Here is a 25460-nt window from a genome sequence, read left to right on the forward strand (position 1 = left end):
GTTCTCATCAATACAAAATTATCAAGTCAAAACACAAGGTAGCTACTGTGAACCGTCGAGGAGTTCCCTTAACTCTCCTTCATCTTCATCACCAGACCTTTAATACAGTCACAACCTATCCAAGTGGAAAGTTCTCATCAATACAAAATTATCAAGTCAAAACACAAGGTAGCTACTGTGAACCGTCGAGGAGTTCCCTTAACTATTCTTTGTCTTCTCACCAGATCCCTAATACAGTCACAACCCATCTAGGTGGAAAGTTCTCATCAATACAAATTTATCAAGTCCAAACACAAGGTAGCTACTGTGAACCGTCGAGGAGTTCTCTTCACTGTCCTTTGTCTTCATCATCAGACCCTTAATACAGTCACAACCCATCTAGGTGGAAAGTTCTCATAAATACAAATAAATCAAGCCCAAACAAAAGGTACCTGCTGTAAATCGTTGACGAGTTCCATCGTCTGTGTATCAGCTCCATCATCAGACCAACTACAGACCTTCATAAAATTATAGTGGTTTAAAATACCTTATGGAAACACTAACAAACGCACTAGCCGTCTCTACGATTTTCAAAAGTTCCTCTCGATTTCTCCAGGATGCCATCATCAGATCCTAACATGAAAAAAATGGGACCACCCTGGAATCAAACCCTTCAAAACAAAAAAAGAATTTTCAAAATCGGTCCACAAATGACGGAATTATCGCTGGACATACATAAAAAAAAAAAAAAAAAAAAACATACATACAGCCGAACGTAGAACCTCCTCCTTTTTGGAAGTCGGTTAAAAAAGAGTTGCCTTGCCTTGAGAACCCAGATATTATTTTTGCTACCACCATTACGCAATGTTAATTAGAAGTAAATACCTACTCGTACAAAATTATTATTTTAAAATTTAACAACAATAATCTCATCTCTAGAATAATTAACAAAAGTTGTACTACAAAATTCATACTCCGACAAAGAAGTAAAAAGCCATTTATGATTTGAGCACAGTTTTCCGCATAGCGGCATGGCGCAGTCATTGCCGGCTTTTCTATGTTGCCAGCGTATAAATTTTACCCATTTCTAGGAAATATATTATAGTAGTTCTTTGTGACTCAGCTACACGATAACGTGCAGTCCTGAGATTGTTGTAACCATTTCTTTACCTATAAGATGGACTAAGTAGAAGTTTATTCTACCCATATCTCCGACGATTTGTACAGGAACACTAAATCGATTGGCGGTACATCTTTGTCGGTAGGATGGTAACAAGCCACGGCCAAAGCTTAAAACAGATTGTGGTGGTGGGAGTGCCATCCTGGAAATTATATTGTGTTTACATCTAAATTCATTGCTTTCGCAACTCTCGGGTGTTAATAAATCTAGAAACAGTATGAACATTGAACACTGTTGTTTCCTTCGCCTCGGTTTGTGCGCATCACAGCTGACAGATATCTAAAACAGATAAGTTCCTGAGTTTGAGTCCTATAATAGCCCGGAGTTGGAAAGTTGGAAGAGAGTAAGTTAAGCTGTTGATTCCAGTTATTCACATTTTACCTTTTTTACTAAAATATTATTGGTTGATGACAAATATGGGTTATATTCAGGTCAGAAATTAAGATTTATTTTTTTGTAATTGACTTCAGTACTTGCATTGTCATCGATTTAAAATAGTGTAAAATACCCTACATTGTAGGGAGTTCATTTTGTATCAACGTGTGGCAGCACTGGCTCAGTGCGTCTCCAACGCGGCGGAGGGATAGGGTGAAATCGTCCCAAAAAATGGGATACAAGCAAAATATCCACCAAAAATTATTATGAAACGTTGTCTTAATTATTAGTTCATTAAATAAAAACTATGTTAGTGGCGTTATAACAGTCGGTGCGTACTTAGAAATAGTTTTAGTTTGTGATTTTGTCGTCGTTTAGGTTTTAAGATGTATGTGTCGGTAAGATTTTGCTCATAATTAGTGCAAATTTAAACAAAAAAGCTTTTTTTGTTTACTTACATATCATAGTTTTATTTATTAATATTTTTTTGTTTCGTACATTAAACGAGCTTTAATAAATATCAAGTATAAGCTTTAATAAGTTTGAATTCAAAGGAAATAAGAATTTATAGAAATAGTAGTAAAAGTTATAAAAGAAAGGGTTCTTTTCATGTTATATCGTAGTAAACATTGCTTGTTACGGACGGGTCTTGCTTAAAATCAATAAATGTCTGCGCACAGCTCCGCCGTTCACGCTATCAAGTCAGGGAACAGTAGCATACCCTCGCAACACGTTTAAATAACCTCACAATTTATTAAAAATATTCCAATTATATTTTAAAATTAATTATAAAGTGTGCATCAATAAAAACCTAATAATAATAAAGTGCAGCAAGTGTTTGTCGCATTCAGTTCGAAAATGTAAAAAAAATCGTAAGTAATTCATTTCTCAAACATTCCTAAACTAAAATTATACAATAGATTAAAAACTCTGTATATACTAAAATAGATTCGTAACTAAAATTAAATTCGATCGTGTGAAGTATTTTGAAATACGAGTTATGGCGGTTCCCGCCATTTCGTCTGTCACGAATGCATGATGATTTTTACCATGCGCTAGATACCGCAAATAGGGATGTAGGGATGTATTTTAATTTTTATCGATACTCTTTTTTAATTTTGTAAGATTTGGTAATTTTCCAAGCTTTTATTTTTAAATTTTAATTATTTAGATTGTGTTGATTTTTGTCATTTTGTGCATTTATTACTATCTACTTTTGTATTCATAAATGCAAATAGTAAATATATGTATAAAAATTCTCAATTGGTTAATGTGAAATAAATTAAACGATTAAAAAAAAACAACTTACTAGTTGGAATGTAGTATTTTCTTACAGATTTGCTTATATTTAAAATTAGTATTTTTTTTTTCTTAGCATTATTCTTTACTGTTAATTTAATTTTAATTAAAATACGGTAAAATTTAATTCTTTATACTTTTTGAGGTCAAATCTGACCCCTATAACAAGAATTGAAATAGGTGATGTCACATGAGGAGTCCGAATTTCTCATATTGCAACTGCCTTTTTTAACCCTCCAGGGGCAATACTATTGAAACCACAAATCAGAAATTGCCCCTTGTAATATTTGTTTTGTCATATTGTGCTGTACACTAGAGTATTAAAAATAAATAATGCTTTATATTACTTTCTAGTTTTAGTAGTCTATTTCTTTCTATACGTAAAATGATTGGGTACCTACTGTAATGCTTATGTATCTTTAAAACTAGATTTAAAACAATTTAAGTTTATTCTGCCTTAAAACACTTAAATCACGTAAGTCATATTACATATGCGGTTTTGTACCGCATAGCAGTTTTAATGGTAATTTAGTGTTGCGGCTATAGAATCACAACAGTCTGCTTAATTTTTAGCGGTTTTTTGTTTACCAACACTTGTGAATAAATTATATGAAGTGTCTTTTGCTAAAATTTATAAAACCAATATGGTAGTATGATGAGTCTAACTTAGACAGCATAATAAACTTGCGTTCTGGCTTACCAACAGTTGACTTTAAAAGAATAGATTTATCTCCTTATTAAAGTTCTTCAAGTACCTATATATTTCTTATAATTTACTTTATGTAAACTGGTTAAGCCTGTTAAAAACAGGCTTCACTTTGTAAAATACCAACTAAGTACTTGATTGCAATTTTGATTACCGCATCGATTTTTGGTTTATATATTGTTCTTGGAGGGGTTAAAAATCGCAGCTGTTTTTATGTTTAGGTATGCCTCACGTATCTTGATGCGATCACGCTCGCGTTCAATATTACGTCTTATCAATCATAAGATTTATGAAATAAAAAAAATATTTTTTCGATAGTTACAGCAGACATTAAAAACAAACAAACAGAATTCATAAATTACATTATTTTACAGTCCACAATAAAAATGTAACTACGCCAAATACAATTCTTTTAAAGTCTTGAAGATTTCACATAATATTCATACGAGTATAAATTACTAGCAGACGTCTCTGTTTCGCCCACATAGTTCTCATTCCCGAGAGAATACGAAGATAAAATAAAGCCTACGTTACTCGCTGATAATATAGCTTTTAATTGGCGATAGAATTTCCACAAAACTGCCACAAATTGCCACAAAATTTCAAAATTTTGTGGAAAATTAAAAAAAAACACAAAATATCAAATCCTCTATAAAACGTAGTGTTGTGGTTGAGGGACGCAGAACGCAAGCGAGAACGCATCAGTGTAGGCGAGGCTTTACACACAGTTTATCTGCAGGCGCTAAGGTCACTGCAATCATGTGTGTCTAACATTAAGTGCGACGGGGAGATGGAGCACTGCAGCTGAGTACACTACAGAGCGGGGACCATCGGAAGAGACGCAAAATGCGCTGGATTTTTCCCGTTCCAGGTACATAACTCCTTTTTTGGTATTTAGTCTAAGTCTAGCAGTAGGCTTCGGTATGGCTACCATTACCACTAGTTGGCGTACTGAATATTTAGTTATATATAAAAATTAACATGTTGCCTCGTACAAGTAAGTAATATTTAAAAAACCTTTTTTAAAAATAATCGCAAAATAAGATGAGGTGGATATCATATTGTTTTAATGAGTTTTTGTCATATTTATGTTTTAATATGACAATAATAAATACAATTAATCAGAAAGACTGGTAGGAGTGGGTATGATAGTTATTGACTATTATCACATTATAGTTCAGCGGGTAGGGTCAAACTTCGAGCGGTCGGGCGTTGAATCCTGCCTCTATCCTGGAGATATTGTGGCTATAATATATTTATCTAAGCACCATTATTTTCTTCTTTTTACGTTATATCTGTTCTCATCGATATTTCTTGGAGTTGCACGACATAATATGAGATAAATGAGGAAAACATTGCCCTCGTTCCAAAAATACATAATTCTCGGTGGACGAAGTTAGTAGTAGATATTTACGTACATTAATATACGTAGGTAAGTTTGATTTATGTTGTTGAGAATTATAACTCAAGAAATTATAATAATCCAGGTACTGCTGTGCCAATTGGCAGGCATTTGTCTGCAATTGAATATTTTCCAACAAAATTTAAATTAGGCCATTCACTTTAGATTACTCGTAGCTATGACGTCTGCTGCAATTTGTTAAATGAATTTCGAAACAATAATAATTTCAATAATTATTACAGAAAATTCAATAATAACAAAGCAAATAATGTTATTTACTTGTTAATACATAATATTATACGATTATGGACGAGTATAAAAGATACTTTGATAACCTACGAGTATGTGGCGCAGTTGTATTGATAAATATGCAGTATATTATATCTGTTGAATAAGCATTCCCCTCCCAGGTTAGTGCGATATTCCTAACCTCGCCTCAACCAACTAGTAGTTGCGGCTGATTTACACCGTACGCCGACGCTTCGTTTATGGAGAAATCCTAAAAATGTCCTTTACCAACATAAGTAACAGCTTTCTTGGCTACACTCCATAGAGATAATTTGTTCTCTGTTTTACGTTAACTTAGACACACACAGACAGATGGACTACAAAGCGTATACAAAGCCATAGGAAGCTCTCATTTTTTCTGTTAGAGATACAAAACTAAAACAGCAATGGAACTGGCTTTCTATTGAAATGAATAAAAAAAACAATAGAGTTAGTTTACATTCATGGTCATTTCCTCATAAAAACCCGGTCACAGGCTGCTTACATAACCCCCAACCCCATCCCCTTCCTCATTTACTATTCGAGCAAGACGTCAGCTGTCACTCGCGCAGCCACTTGGCCGCTTGCCAAGTAGTAGTTCAAAAAGCGCTGCATCACAGCTTTTTATTGACTGCGTATGCATATCCCTGGTGTTTATACACCTTGGCGCTTTCACGGTGCCTCAAATACCTTTCTGAAATTTTGTACCGGTATTCGGGCTAAAAATAATGGACCGAGGGCCTGCGATAGCCAGACACGCCTCATTTTAGAAAGACCGAAAGTTTGTCAACTAATGCTCCTGCCATAGGTAAGTACGATAACCAATAGGGTAGGTATAAACAATATTAATTTCGTATAGTATTTGGAATAAGGGCCCAAAATATACCAATTTTAATAAATAATAGTAAAAGATTATTTTAAAAACTTGGAGTTAAAATTGCGTATTTTATCCATCTTTCCAAAACACCAAAAACACTGTCCGCCATTTCGTGACGTCACTGTATTTGTAAACTTCATTATCAACCCATATTCGGCTCACTGCTGACCACTCAGAATGAGAGGGGTTAGGCCAACTTGTCCACCACGCTGGCCCAATGCGGTTGGCAGACTTCTCACACGTAGATAATAAGGAAGGTTTCCTCATGATATTTTCCTTCACCGTTTGAGACACGTGATTTTTGACGATCTCCGTGGCGCAGTGGTATGCGCGGTGGATTTACAAGACGGAGGTCCTGGGTTCGATCCCGGCTGGGCCGATTGAGATTTTCTTAATTGGTCCAGGTCTGGCTGGTGGGAGGCTTCGGCTGTGGCTAGTTACCACCCTACCGACAAAGACGTACCGCCAAGCGATTTAGCGTTCCGGTACGATGTCGTGTAGAAACCAAAAAGGGGTGTGGATTTGCATCCTCCTCCTAACAAGTTAGCCTGCTTCCATCTTAGACTGCATCATCACTTACCATCAAGTGAGATTGTAGTCAAGGGCTAACTTGTAAAGAATAAAAAAAATAAAAAAAAAATAAACGTGATATTTAACTTCTTAAAATGCACATAACTGAAAAATTGGAGGTGCATGCCCAGGAGATTCGAATCTACACCCTCCGGAATAGAGGTCGTATCCACTGGGCTATCACGGCTCAATTCGTAAACTTACACACGCCAAAGTACAGGATGTCCGATGTTTTGCTTAAAAACGATCTAAATGCTTTAAAATTCACAGTTTTTCTGAAATGTCGTTAAATACAGAGATGGTTATTACTAATTACTGTATTACTTTCGGTATAAACATTAAAAACTGAAATGTTTATTTAATAAAAAACTGAAAGGCGAAATCTAGTAAACAAAACATACGACGACGTAAAACTCGACGTAATGTCACAGATAACACATAGACCATCATGGCGTACAGCGTTATCGGATGTTTAATCAAAATTTCAATATAAAATTAAAACTTCGGAGCATTTAAGCCTCAAAAAAATTAAATATATTTTTGTACGATCTAATATAACGATAATGAATAATTGAAGGCCAATTTAAATAGTGTCAGATAGCCTATTGCGGATTTAGGACTGTGGTGGCTTTAGAATATAGCAGGTTTCAAGGCCAATCATCCAAGTACTTTTATTATTTTTTCCTCGGTATAATATGAGAAATCGGCGACTGTTTACATGATGCCTCGTGATATCCTGTAGGTAGAAAATATTTAAAAAATTACTTTTATACTGACATTTTAGAATCTCGAGCTTTAAAACGTGGTACCTACCAAAGTCACCACGGCCCAAACTCAATAATTGGCCACCGTTTTCTACTTATGGTACATGGACTGACAAACTGCCTTCTTAAAATAAGGTAGATCTGGCTATTGCAGGCTCTGAGTCTGTAAGCGCGTGTTAACGTAATCGTAAAACGTTGTCGTAAAGTTTTTGATGTGTCAGTAATTAATTCGCGCCTTTGATCGCTCAAATCCTAAACAATTGTAAAATACGACCCACAGAGACATGTACTCGTAGGTATTATTTACGAGTACGACTCGTACGTTCAGCTGTTTGTTTTAAAAGTCGCAAATCCAGTAACATACGTCATCGTTTGTTCGTTGTTATTGAATTTAGGTAATCTTCAGTAACAGTCAACTGTTTCATATCATAAAATGTATTTACTTTTTGACTTGTCATTACTGTTAGTACAGCATTAAAATTTTAGCGTGGTTGTGAGTTGGGCAGTAGGTGGTGTTGCACCCCCGTGCCTCGGAGAGCACATTACATTATCACCCTAACCCCTCCAACTTACCTTGGAGTAGTGTGGTGAGTCTGAGTTCCATATCACCTCTCTAATATTGAAGGCCTGGCCGTTAAAATAGACTGATAAAATAATGATGATGTTTGTAAAATCAATTTTGAAAAAGCATTTTTACTTTAAATTCTTTTTAAATTGCATCTAGCAGGAACTCAAACGAAAAAAAACATTACTTATGATAATTGTAAAGCTGCACAGAGTTAAAGTAGAGCACCGTAGCAGAAACAATTTATGATGATAATAAACGAGAACGTTTAGAGCCTATGTGAAATTTAAATAAATCTTTTTTTATGTCGGTTGTTCTATTTTCTTTCACTCATTTAATAATCGTCTCAAATTTTCATGTTCTAAGATACACTTGTAGGTAAAATGATCTATTTAATTGACTTTATCGACTACATAGAAACTTACATTCATTAGTTTGATGATATTTAATAAGTGGGTACAGATTTTTATCTACTTTTCTATTCTGTGTTATATTATAAAGAACCTAGTGCTTCAAATAAAATCACAAAATATTTAATTGTGAAAAAGAGTAAAACTAACAGACCACGATTAAAACCAATTTTTAAAAATGTACCCGCCTGTCTGTTGTACGCTGATCTCCAAAATGATTAACAGATTTTGATGTTGTATCTAGACTTATTTATGAAGTAGGTATATCTGCGAGGAAAAAATAGTTACCAGTAAAAACAAACGTCCACTAGATGATAGTATCTAAACAAATAATAATTATCAATTAAGACAGATATTCTTTAGGACATTTTTCAATTTGTGTGAAGTATGAGTATAATATTTATTTATTTATTTTATTTCTTTATTGCACACAAATAAGATACAAAAAAGAGAAGAAAAAAAGAATAGATAAGTAAGATGCGCAAAGGCGGTCTTATCGCTAAAAGCGATCTCCTCCAGACAACCTTAAATAAAATATTTAAAGAAAGGAAAGCGGATAGTGCAATATAACATACCTATAATAATTAAACTATTAAAAATAATAGTTTATAGCAAGATGCCATCGCCCACAAAAGTTACATTTTTGTCAATATGCCAGTTTGGAAATTACACGAAATTATACTTTGTGACGTCAAAGTAGATAGTATGTCATAAATAATGTTTATAAATAATGTAAGATAGTATGTCATTTTGTGTAACTTTGAAATTATTAGAGCTTCAGACGCGAGTTAGTCTGAAAATATAATAAATCATAACGTAGGTACACGTAAAATATATCGATATCGATACTGCCAAGAGTCGCAACATTGGGAAATTCAGTTAAGCGCCATTTGTTAAATAACGTCACTTTATTAATGGCGCTGCAAAAGACGTGGGTTTTCAAACTGCCGCTTGAAATACATTTCGAAATAATTATTTATAAATATTAGGACACTTTATTATGTCTCGAGTTTCTAAAAATATTTCTTACATATTTCTTACATAAAATGTTACATGTTATGTTGTGTTAATATTTTAAAGTGATAAGTTTGTTTAAAGATACTTATTAAATTCTCTCAAGTAAGGAAAATGTCAATACATACAAATGTGAATACATCACAGAAATCACAGAAATTCAATTTAATAAATCACAGAAAAATCAGTCCTAAATCAGGTTAGATACTTAAATAAATATTATTTTTTTACGTACCTATTTATGAAACTTGTAAAAAGTTTCAATGTGATCGTGAGGTTTAGTTGCTGAGAAAGGTGTACCTACCTACTTGATAAAATTATAATTACCCTAAACTTCCTGGTACGCCTTTGCCAGTAGCGTGGAATGTGGAAATTATTAATTAGCCACGGCCGAAGCCTACTGGTAGACACCTACGCCTAATTAAAACAATTTAACGCCTAATTTAACGTATATGTGACGTGAACCCAAACCGTCCCTAGGCGTTTTTAATACCTACTTACACATCGATGCTTATGTACCCATCTATGCTTACAATGACGTTTGTATCATTATTTAGTGATAATTAAAAAAAAAACTATGTTATCCTACTCCCTACTAATATTATAAACGCGAAAGTTTGTATGGATGTTTGGATGTTTGTTTCTCTTTAACGCCGACTGAAGCGATTTGGCAGAAATTTGGAATGGAAATAGATTTTACTCTGGATTGACACAATAGGCTACTTTTTATCCCGAAAAAATCCATGGTTTCCCGAGATTTGCGAAAACTGATGATTTTGATGATATGAATGTTTGTTACTCTTTCACGCCTCGACTACTGAACCGAATTAGCTGAAATTTGGTATTAAGATATATTATATCTTAATACCAAATTGATACATGGCCTACTTTTTATCCCGGAAAAATCCATGGTTCCCGAGGGATTTATGAAAAAGTAAGTAGCGAGCGTCCGCTAGTTATCAATATAATAATATATAACGCAATCTGAAGTGTGACAAATATAAGTTTAGCGACATTGCGGGCACACTACTAAAATATAACATTCGTAGTTTAACATTCAGTTACAGATTAAGACTAATCGCGCCGGAATATAAAAATATTATGATTATTATTTCATAAAAAATATCTAAAATATTCATTGTATACTCCGTGCCATGAAAGAAGTCTTGCGGCTAAGCTTGAACTAAAATTGACAGCGACATTACATAAATGACAATATCATTAAGACCGCCATTACCAAATGACAATAAGTGCTATTAAGACATTAATTTAGCGCCGCGTCTACCGGACTCGTTTCGGGGCGCGGAGTATATCTCTAGACTCTAGTTATAGAGTATATCCAGGACTTGGATTAAAAACAAATGTGTTTCATGTAAAAATTCCCTTTTCCAGTTCTCCTCATGTCCTGGTTCGGAGTGGAGCAAGTAAAAGCCAACTCGTGCATCCGGACTGGTAATACGATCTATTTAGTCTGTGGCAAACTGTCGATGTGTTTAGTCTGTGACCAACTGTCAGACGTGTGACTTTAGCTGTCAGAGTGTTTAGAAGTGTTGTGCATCGCTCTATGTCGATATCGATAAGTAAATAAATAAAAATATTTTTTTTGGTATGTGAATTGACATTTTTTTTTATTTCTAATGTACGTATTTTAATTAGGTAAATTTTTATCGATATCGATGAAGCAGCGGAAGTTTGTATTTGGATTTTATAGGAATGTGTGTTTAAATGTTTTTAAAAGGAATGTGCAAATTGCATGTAACCTTGTTTTTCTTCCAAACTTCCAAACACTAAATATAAAACACGAACTGTTTCTGCTACTCAATATTTATTGTGTACCATTTATTTCCTGTGAATAACTGATATTTATGGTTTTAAAGTTACTTAAACAATTTAACTTGTATTTCTGTTACACTGGTGTTAAATTTATAAAACACGACCAAAAAAAAAACAAGGTCAGGATTGGAGCTGTCAGCTCAAAAAGGTTTTTTTTAATAGCTACTGTCTATTTAGTATTTTTTACAGATATTAACGCAACGGGTAACGTAAATGTAAAAGAGAAGCCATTGAAATGGTAAGAAAAAAACTAAAATTTCATAAACATCATATAAACTAAGATGCGAAGTAAAAAAATCAATTGGCCACAATTATAAATATAGACCTAAATTCGACATTTCTAAAGGAATTACGATTCGTAAATTTAAACTAAATTGACGGGTTTCAATCTGATTCACAAAATTTGTAATTTTATTATATTATATTCCAAATTATTTGTGTTATATTTTATTTTGAACATATTAAACCCAGTCTACGGTTATCTCGACACTCAGTTATTTACAGGATACGTTGTTGTTAAGTGAATACCTTGCCGGCAAAATTCTTCCGTCGATGTACCTATTTGTGTAGTTGTGTTTTCTTTTCTGTATTTTTTTTCTTTCTTACTAATTAAAGCATGGATTTTCAGCGTTGTGGGCTCTAAGTCTCACGCCCATAGTACAGGCGGAATGCCAAAGTAAGTATATAACTTTGTATAACGTTATTTTTAAAGCCTGAACATAATGCTGCCTTTCCACCTTTGATGTGGTGTGTAACGAATGTGTAAATTCTACCTACAGAATTTCTCCATTTCTTTACATAGTTTGCAGTTCAATACATAATAAAAAAAATATATACAAAATTCTATGAAAAATAACAAATAAATTACCATTTATTTGCTCAGTAAGCACACAAGTATTGTAAAAAGTACGAAAAACCGCAGTAGGTCTAACAAAGCGATGATATTTGTAGGATCATATTTTCATGTGATTATAAAAAGGCATCGCTTGCCTTGCTACCTATTCTTCCTCATTAATAGTGGGAAGGCAGCACGAATAAGCATTTAAAACTATACATATTAGCTAAAATATAAACAGTAAAACATAATAAGGGCTTCGCAAGTTACCTTTTTATACTACTAACATTTACGAAAATATTAAGTCGTAAAATATATAAATTCATATTTTCCGTTATTAATAATTCACAAACAATAATTATAATGCATACCGTAGACTGGGTCGTCTAAGTACTGACATTATTTTAAAATAATAACGTAACTTCGCTTTCTATATTTTATTTTATACATAAATACTATTTATATCAGCCCCTATTTTGCATGACTTGTTGCTTTGCTTCTATTGACAATATTAGCTGTGTAATAGTTTTACGATACAAATATTATGTATACGTACTTATGCATAATACATGAGCTTTTAGTTTTTGTCTTTGCATGTGTTTAGAACATAATATGAGAGTGTTGTTCATATACCGAAAATTTTAGTTGTTGACATAGTACATATAGATTTTTTATCCATAAATTAACTAACTAGGTACATACCTAAAAGTAAAAAATACACCTTTTAAATACGCACGTTATATAACGCTATCTTCTAGAAGAAACATCAATAAAAAAAACTTTGATTATAAAATAAAAATATCGTTAATTTACTGGACATCACTATGGATTGGATCATTCAATACCTGATTTATCGATAAATTTGGTAAAGAAACACATTTACAGATTAAAACATCTTCCTGTAAATTCAAACAAGGAAGGATAAGAATTAATAGCCACCATTAATAGAGCATTAGGGCATAGGTGTTAAGCACACATCACAGGGTACATGAGTGCCTGTAATTTGATTTACTATATCGGTTAGTCTTAATCACATTGCAACATGAGTTAGTTCACATCACTGAACAAAATTGCGGTGTTAATTGTCAATCTACCCTCCACGCTCGCTGGCATTAGCTTACATCGTTCGGTTTCATTAAGTTATTAGAGGCGAGAGTCTAACCGAACTAATCGGAAGCCGCAACCGACATACTCTGATACTCAAAATAATATGTCTTTCTTTAAAATAAATGCTTTTACCTTACACGCAAATGAGTGAACAGGTATTAACATCAGATCATTTAACTGTTATGGTTATTCCACAACTTTGGCTGTGATGGATGATTATAGAATGGAGCATGATTGCTAAGCTTTCCACATACTAGTGCATTTTTGATATTCGTATTCTTTTATACCGGAATCTACTGACGTCGCTGATCATACCATTTAACAGCCATGATGTTACTCCTTTACCCATACCTACTCTACATGCTCAAGATTGCTTGTATTGTTCATCATAATTAGAGGGGAGCCGTTAAATTATTGCAAAAATAAGCATTGCCTAAACACTAGCCTTCTTCTTGTCTTATTACATCAACAATTAGATCTTATTTCTGATATAATCAGCAAATTAGCTTAAGCAGATTCTTATATTAAAATCATCGATATTTCGCTTAACCTTGACTGCTACTGTATCTACTATTGCTTATTATATAATTTTTTGTCGCGCAAACTAAGCCGTTTATGTATAAAGCGATAAGTGCAGCCGATAATTGGCTCAGCCCTGTATCACGGGCAGTCGGATGTTAGCATCTAGACTCAAGTGTAAACCTATTAGCGACCCGCGGCGAGACGTGCTATGCGTAAATTACTATACTTATAACAATTATACAAGCAATTTGATAGATCGATAGATAGGTTCGTATTCAATAACTAATAATTATATTAAATGCGAATGGATGTCGTGGGTTAGCTGTTCGACCGATACGTTGCCAGGTACGAAATATGACATGAAGTTATCTTCATTCAGAAACAGTATGAAAGGGATGAAGAAACATCTGCCATTGCGTTATATTAATTGGCAAAACTAAATGCATCAACATGAGCAAAGCCGCCATCATAAGGAGGCAGGATATATAAGTGTCGATACGTCCAATTATTCTGCAAACTTTTACAAGTACACCTATTTTTTCTACTTAAAAGTTGTTATAGATCATTAATAATTCTACTAGTAGTAAAGCTACTAAACTAAGAATTTTGCGATTAATCGAAAGTACTTTTTTATCGATAATTATGATCAAGTTTTTACTTCATTATTATATTCAGTTAGGCCAACATGCAAATATTTACTGAAAATGCCAAAATAGGTAATTTCCATAAAGTTGCGTTGCGTGCCTAGGTCACCCATTTGACCTGGTGACGTGCGCATAATGACTCGCGTTGTGAGAAATAATAACAATTAAATTACAAAAAGAAGAAATGCTAGGATTTTTTAGTGCTTATCCACTAAAATATGCAGCGCTGATTTGTATATTTTCACTTTTATGTCAAATAATAACTTCGTCAGTGAGAAAAGTAATATAAATTACTTAGCTTAGATAATAAAGTTTATAGTAAGACATAGTTGGATGAAACTGCCTTGTTAGTCCAGTAGCTAGCCTATGCATGCGGCTTCGGATCATGAGGTCCGGTGATCAAGTCCTGGCTCGGGCTATGAAATATTGAGCTTTCATTTCTATCAAAAAATACTCAGCCCGAAGTTGGGAAGATGTTGGCGTTACACCCCGGTTAAGCCGTTAAAATGTGATAGTAATCGTTATAGAGTAAAAAATACTGCCCTAAGAAACCTGTCTCTATCATTGGTGGATCTACGTTTTAAATATAATCTCCTAAAAAGACGTAGCTCTGTGAGCCAGTGAAATAGGCTGATAATGAAGCACAACTCGATATAAAATGGAAAATCGTTATTATCGATTACACATCATAGCATCACTAGACCGGACACATTGGCTAGGTACACGCTCTACAATTCGCTGTCTAGCGTCAACGTCAAACTGAACCATTCTTCGTTTTCTATTGAATTCTTAGGTTCTCGCTGATTTTGTTTCATGGGTAAGGTAGGTAGGTATCTATTAGCAATTTCACTTTTATATTTTGGACATCGATTGAGCATACAATTTAAAATCCGAGACTCCCCATTAACCTGGCACTGCTTTTGTGTTACTGCATGTTGTTATGTTATTACTTACCTCATCTGATGATAAGTGACCACCGGCTTCTGTTTTGCAACACATGTGCATGTTATCACTGATTGTGTAGTTATCTACGTACATTTAATTATTACCTATAGATACATAAGTGGTTTCACATGTTTCATGAATTTTTACCTACCTACTCCTAGAAAAACAAAAATTAATTAATCGATAACTTTTATCGATAATAGGATCACCATTATAAAGGTCTTGTAATGGCGGTGTTAATTTTTTAGCCTGGTTAACTATAGAGATGCCTTCATGTAATTTTATCGATAAATAAATCATTACATTTGTGCTTGTAAAAAATATAAAAAGGAGATGGTTCATTTCAGGTCCACCCTTTTACCCTGTATCATTAAAAAATACAAGAATATTAAAATCTAAATAAGTGAATAATAAATCTAACTAAAAAAGAAATAAATAAAATGAAAACCCAAGTTTTTGAGCTACATCAAGATGGCGCCCTTAAAGCAACTATGACATGAAAATTGACAGCAAACGTCAAATCGACTACTGCATTGAAAACGTCATCAATCCGCCATTATTACCCTTAATAGTGTTGCATTTCTTGGAAGAGAATAAATATTAAAAGAAAGAAAAAGAATTAAAGTAAATTCGTAGATTTGTAGAATCAAAAATAGTTAAATAAAATATTTTCTTTCATTTCCGTCAGGGTACAATGACTGACCCTGGGCTCCATATAATTTTGGACCATCTCCTTTAATCCAATTTAGTATGTAACATATAATTTTCAAGTAGGTAAACAATCTTTATTTATTAGGTTTGATTTTTTTAATAAATAGCAATCCAATTACCAATGTTAATAAATTTCTACGTCTTAAATTGTTGAGAAGTAACAGTACCAAACAAAATTTCCAAAAAAAAAAAAAATGTTCTCCATTCGTCAACCGATTATCGCAAGCGTTTGGTAGCTTAACTTTTGTGTTATCACAGAATCTCGTTTTTTTCTCGAATTTCCAATAGTATATTGATTATTTATACTTGAATTATGACTACCCTCGAATAGTTCTTTGGGCGTACGTTTAGGATGTACGTAACTGGCATTTTAAATAATAACTTTAAAGAAACTGCCGAACCCTTTTTGGGCGTACGCTAATATTTTTTTCTTACAATCTGGCCCCCTATTCACAGCCCGCACGATCTACTGCTACGAGTGCGACAGCTGGACGGACGCGCGCTGCAAGGACCCGTTCAACTACACGGCGCTGCCGCGCGACCAGCCGCCGCTGCAGACCTGCAACGGCTGCTGCGTCAAGATGGTGCGCTACTCCAAGAGCCGTGCGTATCTCCACTTCAAATTTGGATAAAAATACATATAACTTAGCAAAAATGGCTATATGACTGCTTAAACTTGAGAAGTCACTTATTAGAACGGGTATCCAAAGTTGCTCAAGTACGATGGCTTGATCCTCGACGTCCGCGACTACTCATGAAATGTAGTACATTAGAAAGAACACAATCATACATGTATTTTGTTTTATTCATTTTTTTTCTAAAATCGGAGATGATATTTTAAGTTAAAAAATGTAAAAAAGGCCCCAAACAAACTTCTTCTTACTATTTTAGCGACCGCTAATTTAAAAAAGTAAAAAAATATATTTGTCGTTTCCAGCGTACGAGGTGGTCCGGCGCACGTGCACCTCTCAGCTTCAGATAAACCTGTTCATGGTGGACCACGTGTGCATGATGGAAAGTACAGGCACTGGCCACATGTGTTTCTGCGAGGAGGACATGTGCAACGGCGCATCGACAGTCGACATCACGCTGGCGCTCACAGCACTAGTGTTACTGGCATGTGCATGCTGCAGGTGAAGTAGGCGGCTAGTGACGGCTGAGCGGCGATCGGTGTTGTCGATTGTGCGGTTCTGTCGATCGATATTTGTGTAGCGGTGGCTGACATCGATACCGGTATCGATGTCGGCAAAGTTAGTGATGTCGTTTGGGAAATAGATATTGGATAACTTGGCGACTTCGATTGGAAAATTTAATAAACCAAAGCTAAGTTAAAGATGATGGAAAGTGTAGTCGTTGTTGGATAAGTAATGTCTTTTAGAAACGAATGTCGAATAATTTAGCTATAATTATCCAGTCTGATTCTTTATCGAATTAAGTTTATCTTTGTCGCTGGATAATATCCATCGAGTTTGATTGTTAATTTTAAATGAAATTTACAAAGTTTGTTAAAAATTCCCAAGCGAAATGTTACGAAATATCCGATTTAAATATCGATTGTACATAATCGCCAATCGATAGAGCTTTTACAACACTAATTCAATAAATTTTTGTTGTGCCTTTAAAGTATCGTATCGATATATTTTTGATTTGCGTCCGTTTTATTACCTTCTAACCGCACGCATGGCTAGTGTTGGGCACGAATCAAAATATTGATAACGATACGATCGGTCGACTGACTCAGCGCAACTCTAGTAATAATTAAATTTTTCGTCCAAAAGTAGTGAGTAGACATAGTATTCGAAGGTGCTTAGTTTTCACAGCGCATTTGGAAAATAATATTAAAAAAATAGACAAAAAGATTCTCTTCTTATACTAACATTTCTTTTCATTCACATTCCATTATCTAAAATGAACTTTTCGTATACGAATTGTAATGAAAATTGCTTATCATAAAAAATAAAAATTAAAGAATAAAAAATTGCGCGATAAAGTCCAATCGCTTCTGCTATTTATCTATTGCCGAAGCGAATAATATGAAAAGTTGATGTTTTTAGTTGCATTGGCAACTACTCTCATCGGACGCGGCGGAAGACGATCGTTAGCCGTGTTCTAAGCTGCTTTTTAAAACGAATTTTCAACAAAATTAAATTACTTTTGTTGTTAAAATATTACTACATTATATGGTCATTAAATGAGAGACCCCCCTGGAAATAAATCAAGACCTGAGTGATATTGTTAACAGCAATATACGTGATACTTCGACGTTGGATTGCAATGCACCCTTTGTGCTGCACCCGTAGTACATAATGGCAATGGCATGACAAGGCGCGGGATAGAATAGGTACTCGTGTTCCTTATATCAAACTTTTTTTTTAATTATAAGTATATAACACGTACCTAAAAGTTTTATTCAAAATTAAGCGTGCAAGACCAATTTTTGCAAGAGCCCTTTTACTATTAAACTTTTAGATCTAAAAACTATCGAAGCTATCGAGTGACTTTTAGTTAAATAATTATTTGTACCTGTACTAATGTCACCAAATCTCGTTACATTCTACATTATATCTACTGTCAAAGCTACATTTTTTCGACTACATTATAGTGCAAATAATATTTTATTTCTCTAAGGGTTACGTGTCAATTTTTAATTAACGTTATCAATCACATCAGAACTTGCAACTATTCCGATGTTTAGGAAACCTATCGATTTAGCGTTCCTATATTATATCGTATCGTATAAAAACATGAGTTTCATTAATAAAAGTCAAAATTCATTTATTTCAAATAGGGTTAGTTCACAAGCACTTTTGAATCATCAGTTTCAATTCTAATTTGGTGCGACCTTTATCTTATACTGCATCGTCGTTGAATAAAAAAAATCCCATTTCTGTACAATACTGAACTTCATAAGTATTATCGTTGCAGCGAGATTTGGTGACAAGTAAAAAAGTTGGCTTCTTATCTAAATTAAATCTAAAATTAGTGTGAAAACTAAACGCTTATAGTAATAAATAAAGTTTATTACGAGCGAAAGCCATGTCGTTAAACTATATTTAAGAGAAATCGACGATAAATTATAAAATGTAGGTAGTTATAAAATAGTTAGCTCTCCAATATTCAAATGAAATTTTTAGCATGTAAATTATTGCTCAGTCGCATAGTGATGGGACTGACTATCGGATGTCGATAGTTTTGGACTCGAAGCCCTCGTCTTTGTTGTTGAAATCGTTATGCCAGTTGCTACAAGTTTTTAGTCTTTTTAGTTGATTTTACAAAGCAATTTTAAACCCTCTTTACAAAGTTTTTCCCTCTGTTACAAATAAAGTAGTGTCAAAGATAAATACTACAAAACAGAGCTGAAAATTGTAGCAGCATTTAATATAACAGGACTAATAGGGAAGCACAACAAACTAATACTAATACTAGTAGTTTGACAGAATAATAAGAACTAGCAGACGATCATAATTATGAAATTCGTGACCATTTTAACGTTTAAAAATGTTGCTTGAAGCAAATAAATCTATATTACGTTTTATGATGCACAACACAAGTTTCTGCTTAGGTAAATGGAAAACGGGCCTATTTTATAATAAGTCATAACAATTCATATTATGAGAATAAACATACTAAATGTTTTTCTTTTTTATAATAATAGCATGAGACCTTTTGACACGATTATCGTACTGTTAACTGTACAACTGTTGTAAACAGTTACGATATCAACAACAAAGCAGTAACGCTGAGCTGAGTAGGGCAGCCGAAGTACACCGGAGTAACTAATAAGAATTGAAGCGCTATTGCTGTACAGCGGTTGTAGAATGATACTATAACCGTTATACTTATTTAATAGCGTTCAATTGTTATTGTTCACTCTGTGACTTAGTTAGGATGTCAACAGTTCCCGAAGCTTCTAACTCATAGGTCCAAATGATAGACCAAAGTGAATTTGCTCATAGATGCACTTAACAATAGACGTGGAGCACTTAGGTAGACAAATGAATTACAATGAGACAGAACTAGCACGGACTGCCGCATATGTAGGTGGATATAGCTGTCACTTAGACTATAATAACAAAGGTAGAGCTACCAGAACCTTGGCCTTTGGTGCCCAATCATCAAAGTGGTCACAAAGAGTAAAAATAACTCTATGGTATGTCCCTTTACAGGTGTGGAATGATGCGAAATTGTAATATCTAATTGAATATCAAAATACTGAAATAATTCTATACAAACACAATTTTCAAGTATATAATTATGATAAAATTTCAAAATATGTACCTGTTTCTTGTTTCGATCTAAATTATTAACTAAATTGTTATTATATTACTTACTTAATTTTATAGTTTCTTACTTCGTTCGCATATCACTCGAGCTGAGTCTATACAGATAGTTCTGGCTCTACTGTAGCAGTACTATGCATAGTTTTAACACATTAGTCACCACTTTGTTGTTGGGCACAGACATTCATATGGTAAAAAACAAATTGATTGAATTTTCGATTGATAAAGTATAACTAAGTTACATTTGTTAGCGGGAATTGATTTTTTTCTTATTTTTATTCATTTTATGTATTATTGTATCTGACAATATCCTTTTTTAATGGCTGTCAATCATTATACAGTATTTTTTACACAATTTAAATTTAAATTAAAGGTATTGTTTTTCAGTAACGCGAATAATTTTCTAAAAAGTTGCCCGATTAAGGTAGATTCTGAAATTGGTTTATTTTAAGTCAGAAATTATAGTTCTCATGTATATACCTGTTATCCGTGAACGTTATAGCAAGGCCAAGGGTAAAAAGTGATATGGTAGTAAAATATGTAAATTAAGAACGGTTTCTAAGGGACTTACTTTTTTATATTTACCTTTTCGATTTTCGATATATTCTTTTTAATATGTGTTAAAGAAAACTGGATATTAAAAATAACATAAACACCAAACATATAAATTATTTTTCAGTGAAATGCACTAAAAATTAAAATTTTAAATTTATCTTATTTTAATTATTTTGCTCAGTTTATAAAAAATAAATATATTATTTTCACTACAACTAAAACCAAAATTTACAGTTTTGCAGTTAAAACGTAAACTATAGTATGAACCTAGTTTTAATTTGTTTTTATATAGAGATGGTTTATTATTTTTAGGAGTTTATTTTGACAAAAAAAAATTCTAAATTGTTTAAACTTTGAAACGTCCAGTTCTCTTACACATACCGTTGTTTGAGTAAAATGCAGAGTAATTATTTATTTAATTAAATATATTTATTGCTGCATTTTTGTACCTAAGATAGTACAAAATATGAAATAATATTATATTTAATATTAAGTGGGCGCGTGTACAATAGAATTCTTTTAACATTAAAAATCGATTCCTAGACGCAATAAATAATCAATAAAGCAACCAGTATAATTTTTGTAACATTTTAAAGATATTTATAGTGTGGGTCTCGAGGGTTAGAATATAAAATAAATTGCTAGATTTAGTGGGGCTAATCATAATCCGGGGCTGTCAACCCTTTAAATAATATGATACTGTTTTAATTTTGTATCTTTTGTTAATAAAACGCTACAATTTCTTTAGATAGTGAATCGGAAAATAACAGTGTGCCACAACATGTCACACCGCAGTCAACAAGTCTGAACCACTTCAATATCATTTCTTAAAATAAACTTATTTGATTTGCAATTATAAGAGATTTTATACAATGATTTGCGCAACTTACGAGTATGACCAAGCGTTAACATTAATTTAAAAAATGCTAATGTTTCACAAAACATATCGGAAGCAATAAATATTAGAGTTAAAATATTAAATATACCTACTAAAAGCAATTCTTGAAAGCAATAAAAAAATATTTATAATATACTTATTTTATAATGTTGGCAGCCCTATTCATACCTCATAATTATAGATATATTAATTTAGGAACATAAACACCAAATAAATTTAATCGTTAATATTAATATTGTAGATAAAAAATATTTGTTAAGTTTTTTTTCGTTTTAATATTATATTGAATATGAATGAGATTATTATATTGTAAAGAATATATGTATAGGATATATTTATTATGAACACCTTTCCCCTTCATAAATTAATGATTAATCTACATTTTCTTGGTCAAGAAAAAAACATAATTTACACATTTTATCGACATTTTTTATCGAGATCTTGAACGCCCTATGCTTTATAATATAAGTACGACAAATAATTATCAGCGCTATTTGCAAAAAACTGTCCTCATCCTCCATTTTATTTAGTGTTAAAAATCTTTACATAGATATTAGTGTTGTGTATATATTATATCGACAAGAATTATATATAATCGTTATATCTTCCTAACCGTTACGTTATTAGCTCGTTACTGAAAATAACGTTATTGTTATAACGTTATTATTAACATTAAAAATAGTTTGTCATTGCATGTTCAGTTTTATCTGAATAGTAATAAAGGTGACTTTGGCATGATCGCTGCACTGTATGTAGTTGGCCTTACACCCGGCACTTGCTGTGAAAGGACTGCTAATATCAAAATGTACTCGTGTAATATAGGTATACTTTGCTACTTTTATTGGAAAAGGAAAGTATGTTTATTAGTAATTATTAACTATGTTTTATGTACTTGTACTGATGATAGCTGGCAGTCCTAATTGTATGAAATCTAAGATATTTCTACTTATTTTTTCTATATTTAATCATATGACCACTTGACGGCGAAAAGTAATCAGATCTCGCTATGTTAAACAAAAACATAAATAAATAGATATTAGAAGATTTCATTTTACGCAGTCAAGTTAAAAGACACACCAACTACATTAATATATTTATTATTAAACATGAATTTATTTATTTTATTAGTAAATGGATTTTTAACGAACATAATGTGGTGTGTTTTTAAAAATTTATGTACTAAATACTGTTAACTAATTAATTGCGTTCCCGCTTTAATTTTAACTTAATGTATAGTGTAAGAATGTACCTACCTAATGATGAAATATCTTTTGTCATAATAAAATTTTCCTGGACATATTTCTAAGCTATTTCGCGCAAAACTGATAGATAGCCAACATGCAATAAGCATAACAACGAATAAGTTTTAAGGAATCCTATTTTTCCGACAAACTTACTTACGCTTAAGCGCTAATGTTGCTTTAATGCGGGTTTGCCGTAATTAAAAATAGTACTTAATTTAATATGACAAAATATATTTCAAATTACAATTTTTCTTCAATTTAAAATTATCTCTTTCACTTTACAATTGCATATCACGCATAGAAAAAACTAGCTGTTATAAAATTTTATAGGTTATTTAGAACATTTCTTACATATCTTTGCATTGGGCATATGCCTGGTAACATGACGAGGCGAATGACATAAACTTAAGGACCTAGAAATCTATAAGCATGTATGTACCTATTTCAAATTATCATTATAAAATAACAAATCAATAACACTTAACTAATAATAATAACGTTATTTTTAAAAATACCGTTATTTATACTGTACCTGTGTTTGGTTCACTAGTATTACGTGTTCTCGTTATTGAATTTGTTTCTAACCTAACTTTGCACTTATTTCACTGTTAAAAGCTAAAACTAACCGCTTTAAATTAACTCGTTACCACCAGATGAGTCGACGTTGTCTTTACGCTAGTGTTTCGGAATACGCTGAATATGTTTTATTGTTTAGCATCAATTTTTATTATTAAACACAAATAAACAAAGATTTATTCATTTTGTTTAATGCGTAGTTTATTACAATGAAACATTGCATGCATATTCCGAAGCTCATCACCAAAACACACTGTGACCTGTCTGTTTATTTTTCACATGTGATTCGATGGTTCGATAATTATGGAAAATGTCCCAATTATTCAGAATTTGTGTACGAATGTAAAATTTAAATGTTCAGTCAAAATACCAGTTTATTAATGTACGAGTTTCAATGCCTCTAGTACTTCTGCCAACTGTTTGGTTTCTTTGTTAGCCTTTCTTTGAAACAAAGTATTTATGTAGCATTAATAAGTGCCTAATGTTATTTTTCTCACAATTCTTAATATTTGGGGCACATCGAGTAAAATCAATTAATTGCCGATCGGCAAACTTCGAAAATAAGTATGACGACCGGTGTTTATTTAATTTTACTGCAATAATTAAAGTATTCTATTATTTATTAGTATATATGTTGTAATTCGATGTTTTTGAACTACACTAATTATAAACAACGCTTAAATGTGGCTATTGAGTATATCATTTGTTATTTATTAATAATTCAAATATGTATTATTGTTTAATCTTGATTGTTATTTAATGTTTAAAACGTGATTATTAGTATGATGTATTCAACGTTGTGTTAGATAAAAATAAAATAGTATTTGTATAATATTATACGTTCTTTTATACGGTTATGAATGTTAAGTTAAAAAAATAGTGTTACTCTGGATACCACAAGGTACAATGTTCGTGTATTTAAATTGATTTAATTTATTATTTGTGTATAAATGATGTATCTTTACAATACTGTTTTGCATTGATGAAATATCAATGTTTTTTTTATTCGAAATTTAAATAATAACCAAAAATTCATGGCTATCGATAAAATTCTAAAGTAACATCACTAACTATAATCCAGAAGCACATACCTAATACTGTGTTGTGTATGAATGATAGGTAGGTATGTATTCTCAATTAAAAAATTGATTGAATTGCAATAATAAATAGGTACCTAAACCGTTTATAACGATTTATGGACAAAATCGCCTAAATAAAACTTTTGAATATATTTAAAATTCAAATCTTGTAATTTTATCGTCTATTTATTTCAATCTTAATTATTATCAATTTATTTGTTTCATAATTAAAAGTGCAAGAGCAATAATATAGGCTCATGCTAGAACCTAAACCTGTAGAGCCAAGTGAAAAAAATAATTGCCGTAATTTATAAATCGAACATGAGAATCTTAGTGTGAAACGTTATCTGGCTGCAAGTTTATTTAAAAGGAATATAACAATATTTTACCAACACTGTAAAACAACACTGTGTGAGTGCGGGAGATTGCCAGCCGACTTGTAACGAAGTACCTACACTTTACACAATATATTATGTCCATTAGTGATGAACTGCGATGAAGTGTAAGTGTGGTTTCCGAATATGTAATTTTTTTTTTTGTAAAAATATTGTACATTATAGAAGATTACAATACAAATGCCAGTTTGGATTAAAAAAAAAGCTAATTTTGCTGACAATAAAACAGTGCAGTATTATTTCTTGTAGTTTTATTGTTTATAACCGAAGTAAATTAAATTTAATATATTTTTTTATGCGTAGTTTGACTATCGGCATCTAAACCGCGAACTTTATAGTGCGCGTAAAATGATAACCAAAACCGGAACTATTTGGTAGCAATTTTCCTCTTCTTTTTGAATCATAGTTCTAGGAGAAGGAGAAAAGCA

General features: G+C 32.4%; 1 protein-coding gene across 6 annotated transcripts; it reads left to right on the forward strand.

Annotated features, from left to right (window-relative positions):
- Nucleotides 1-1642: 1642 nt before the first annotated feature.
- On the forward strand, nt 1643-25271 carry LOC112043862 (protein quiver). 6 transcript variants are annotated; one of them, XM_024079509.2, is made up of 6 exons: nt 1643-1932; nt 4279-4410; nt 10801-10860; nt 11870-11917; nt 16462-16608; nt 16943-25271. In XM_024079509.2, the coding sequence occupies exons 2-6, from the start codon at nt 4386-4388 to the stop codon at nt 17140-17142; spliced, it is 480 nt and encodes a 159-aa protein (XP_023935277.1). In that variant the 5' UTR covers nt 1643-1932; nt 4279-4385; the 3' UTR covers nt 17143-25271. The 6 variants fall into 6 exon arrangements, with proteins under 6 accessions (XP_023935277.1, XP_023935279.1, XP_023935273.1 ...); XM_024079511.2 differs by having other exon boundaries at nt 1643-1865; XM_024079505.2 differs by lacking the exon at nt 1643-1932 and adding an exon at nt 1939-2406.
- The last annotated feature ends 189 nt before the right edge of the window (nt 25272-25460 follow it).

Source organism: Bicyclus anynana, chromosome 18 (assembly GCF_947172395.1).
Source record: "Bicyclus anynana chromosome 18, ilBicAnyn1.1, whole genome shotgun sequence".
In the NCBI taxonomy this organism is placed as follows: Eukaryota; Metazoa; Arthropoda; class Insecta; order Lepidoptera; family Nymphalidae; genus Bicyclus; species Bicyclus anynana.

Bases quoted from the DNA above. Each gene is read 5' to 3' on its own strand.
- LOC112043862 (XM_024079509.2), top strand. From the start codon at position 4,386: ATGCGCTGGATTTTTCCCGTTCCAG. The intron at 4,411-10,800 runs GTACATAACTCC...TCCCTTTTCCAG, and splicing joins CTGGATTTTTCCCGTTCCAG to TTCTCCTCATGTCCTGGTTC. The intron at 10,861-11,869 runs GTAATACGATCT...ATGGATTTTCAG, and splicing joins CAACTCGTGCATCCGGACTG to CGTTGTGGGCTCTAAGTCTC.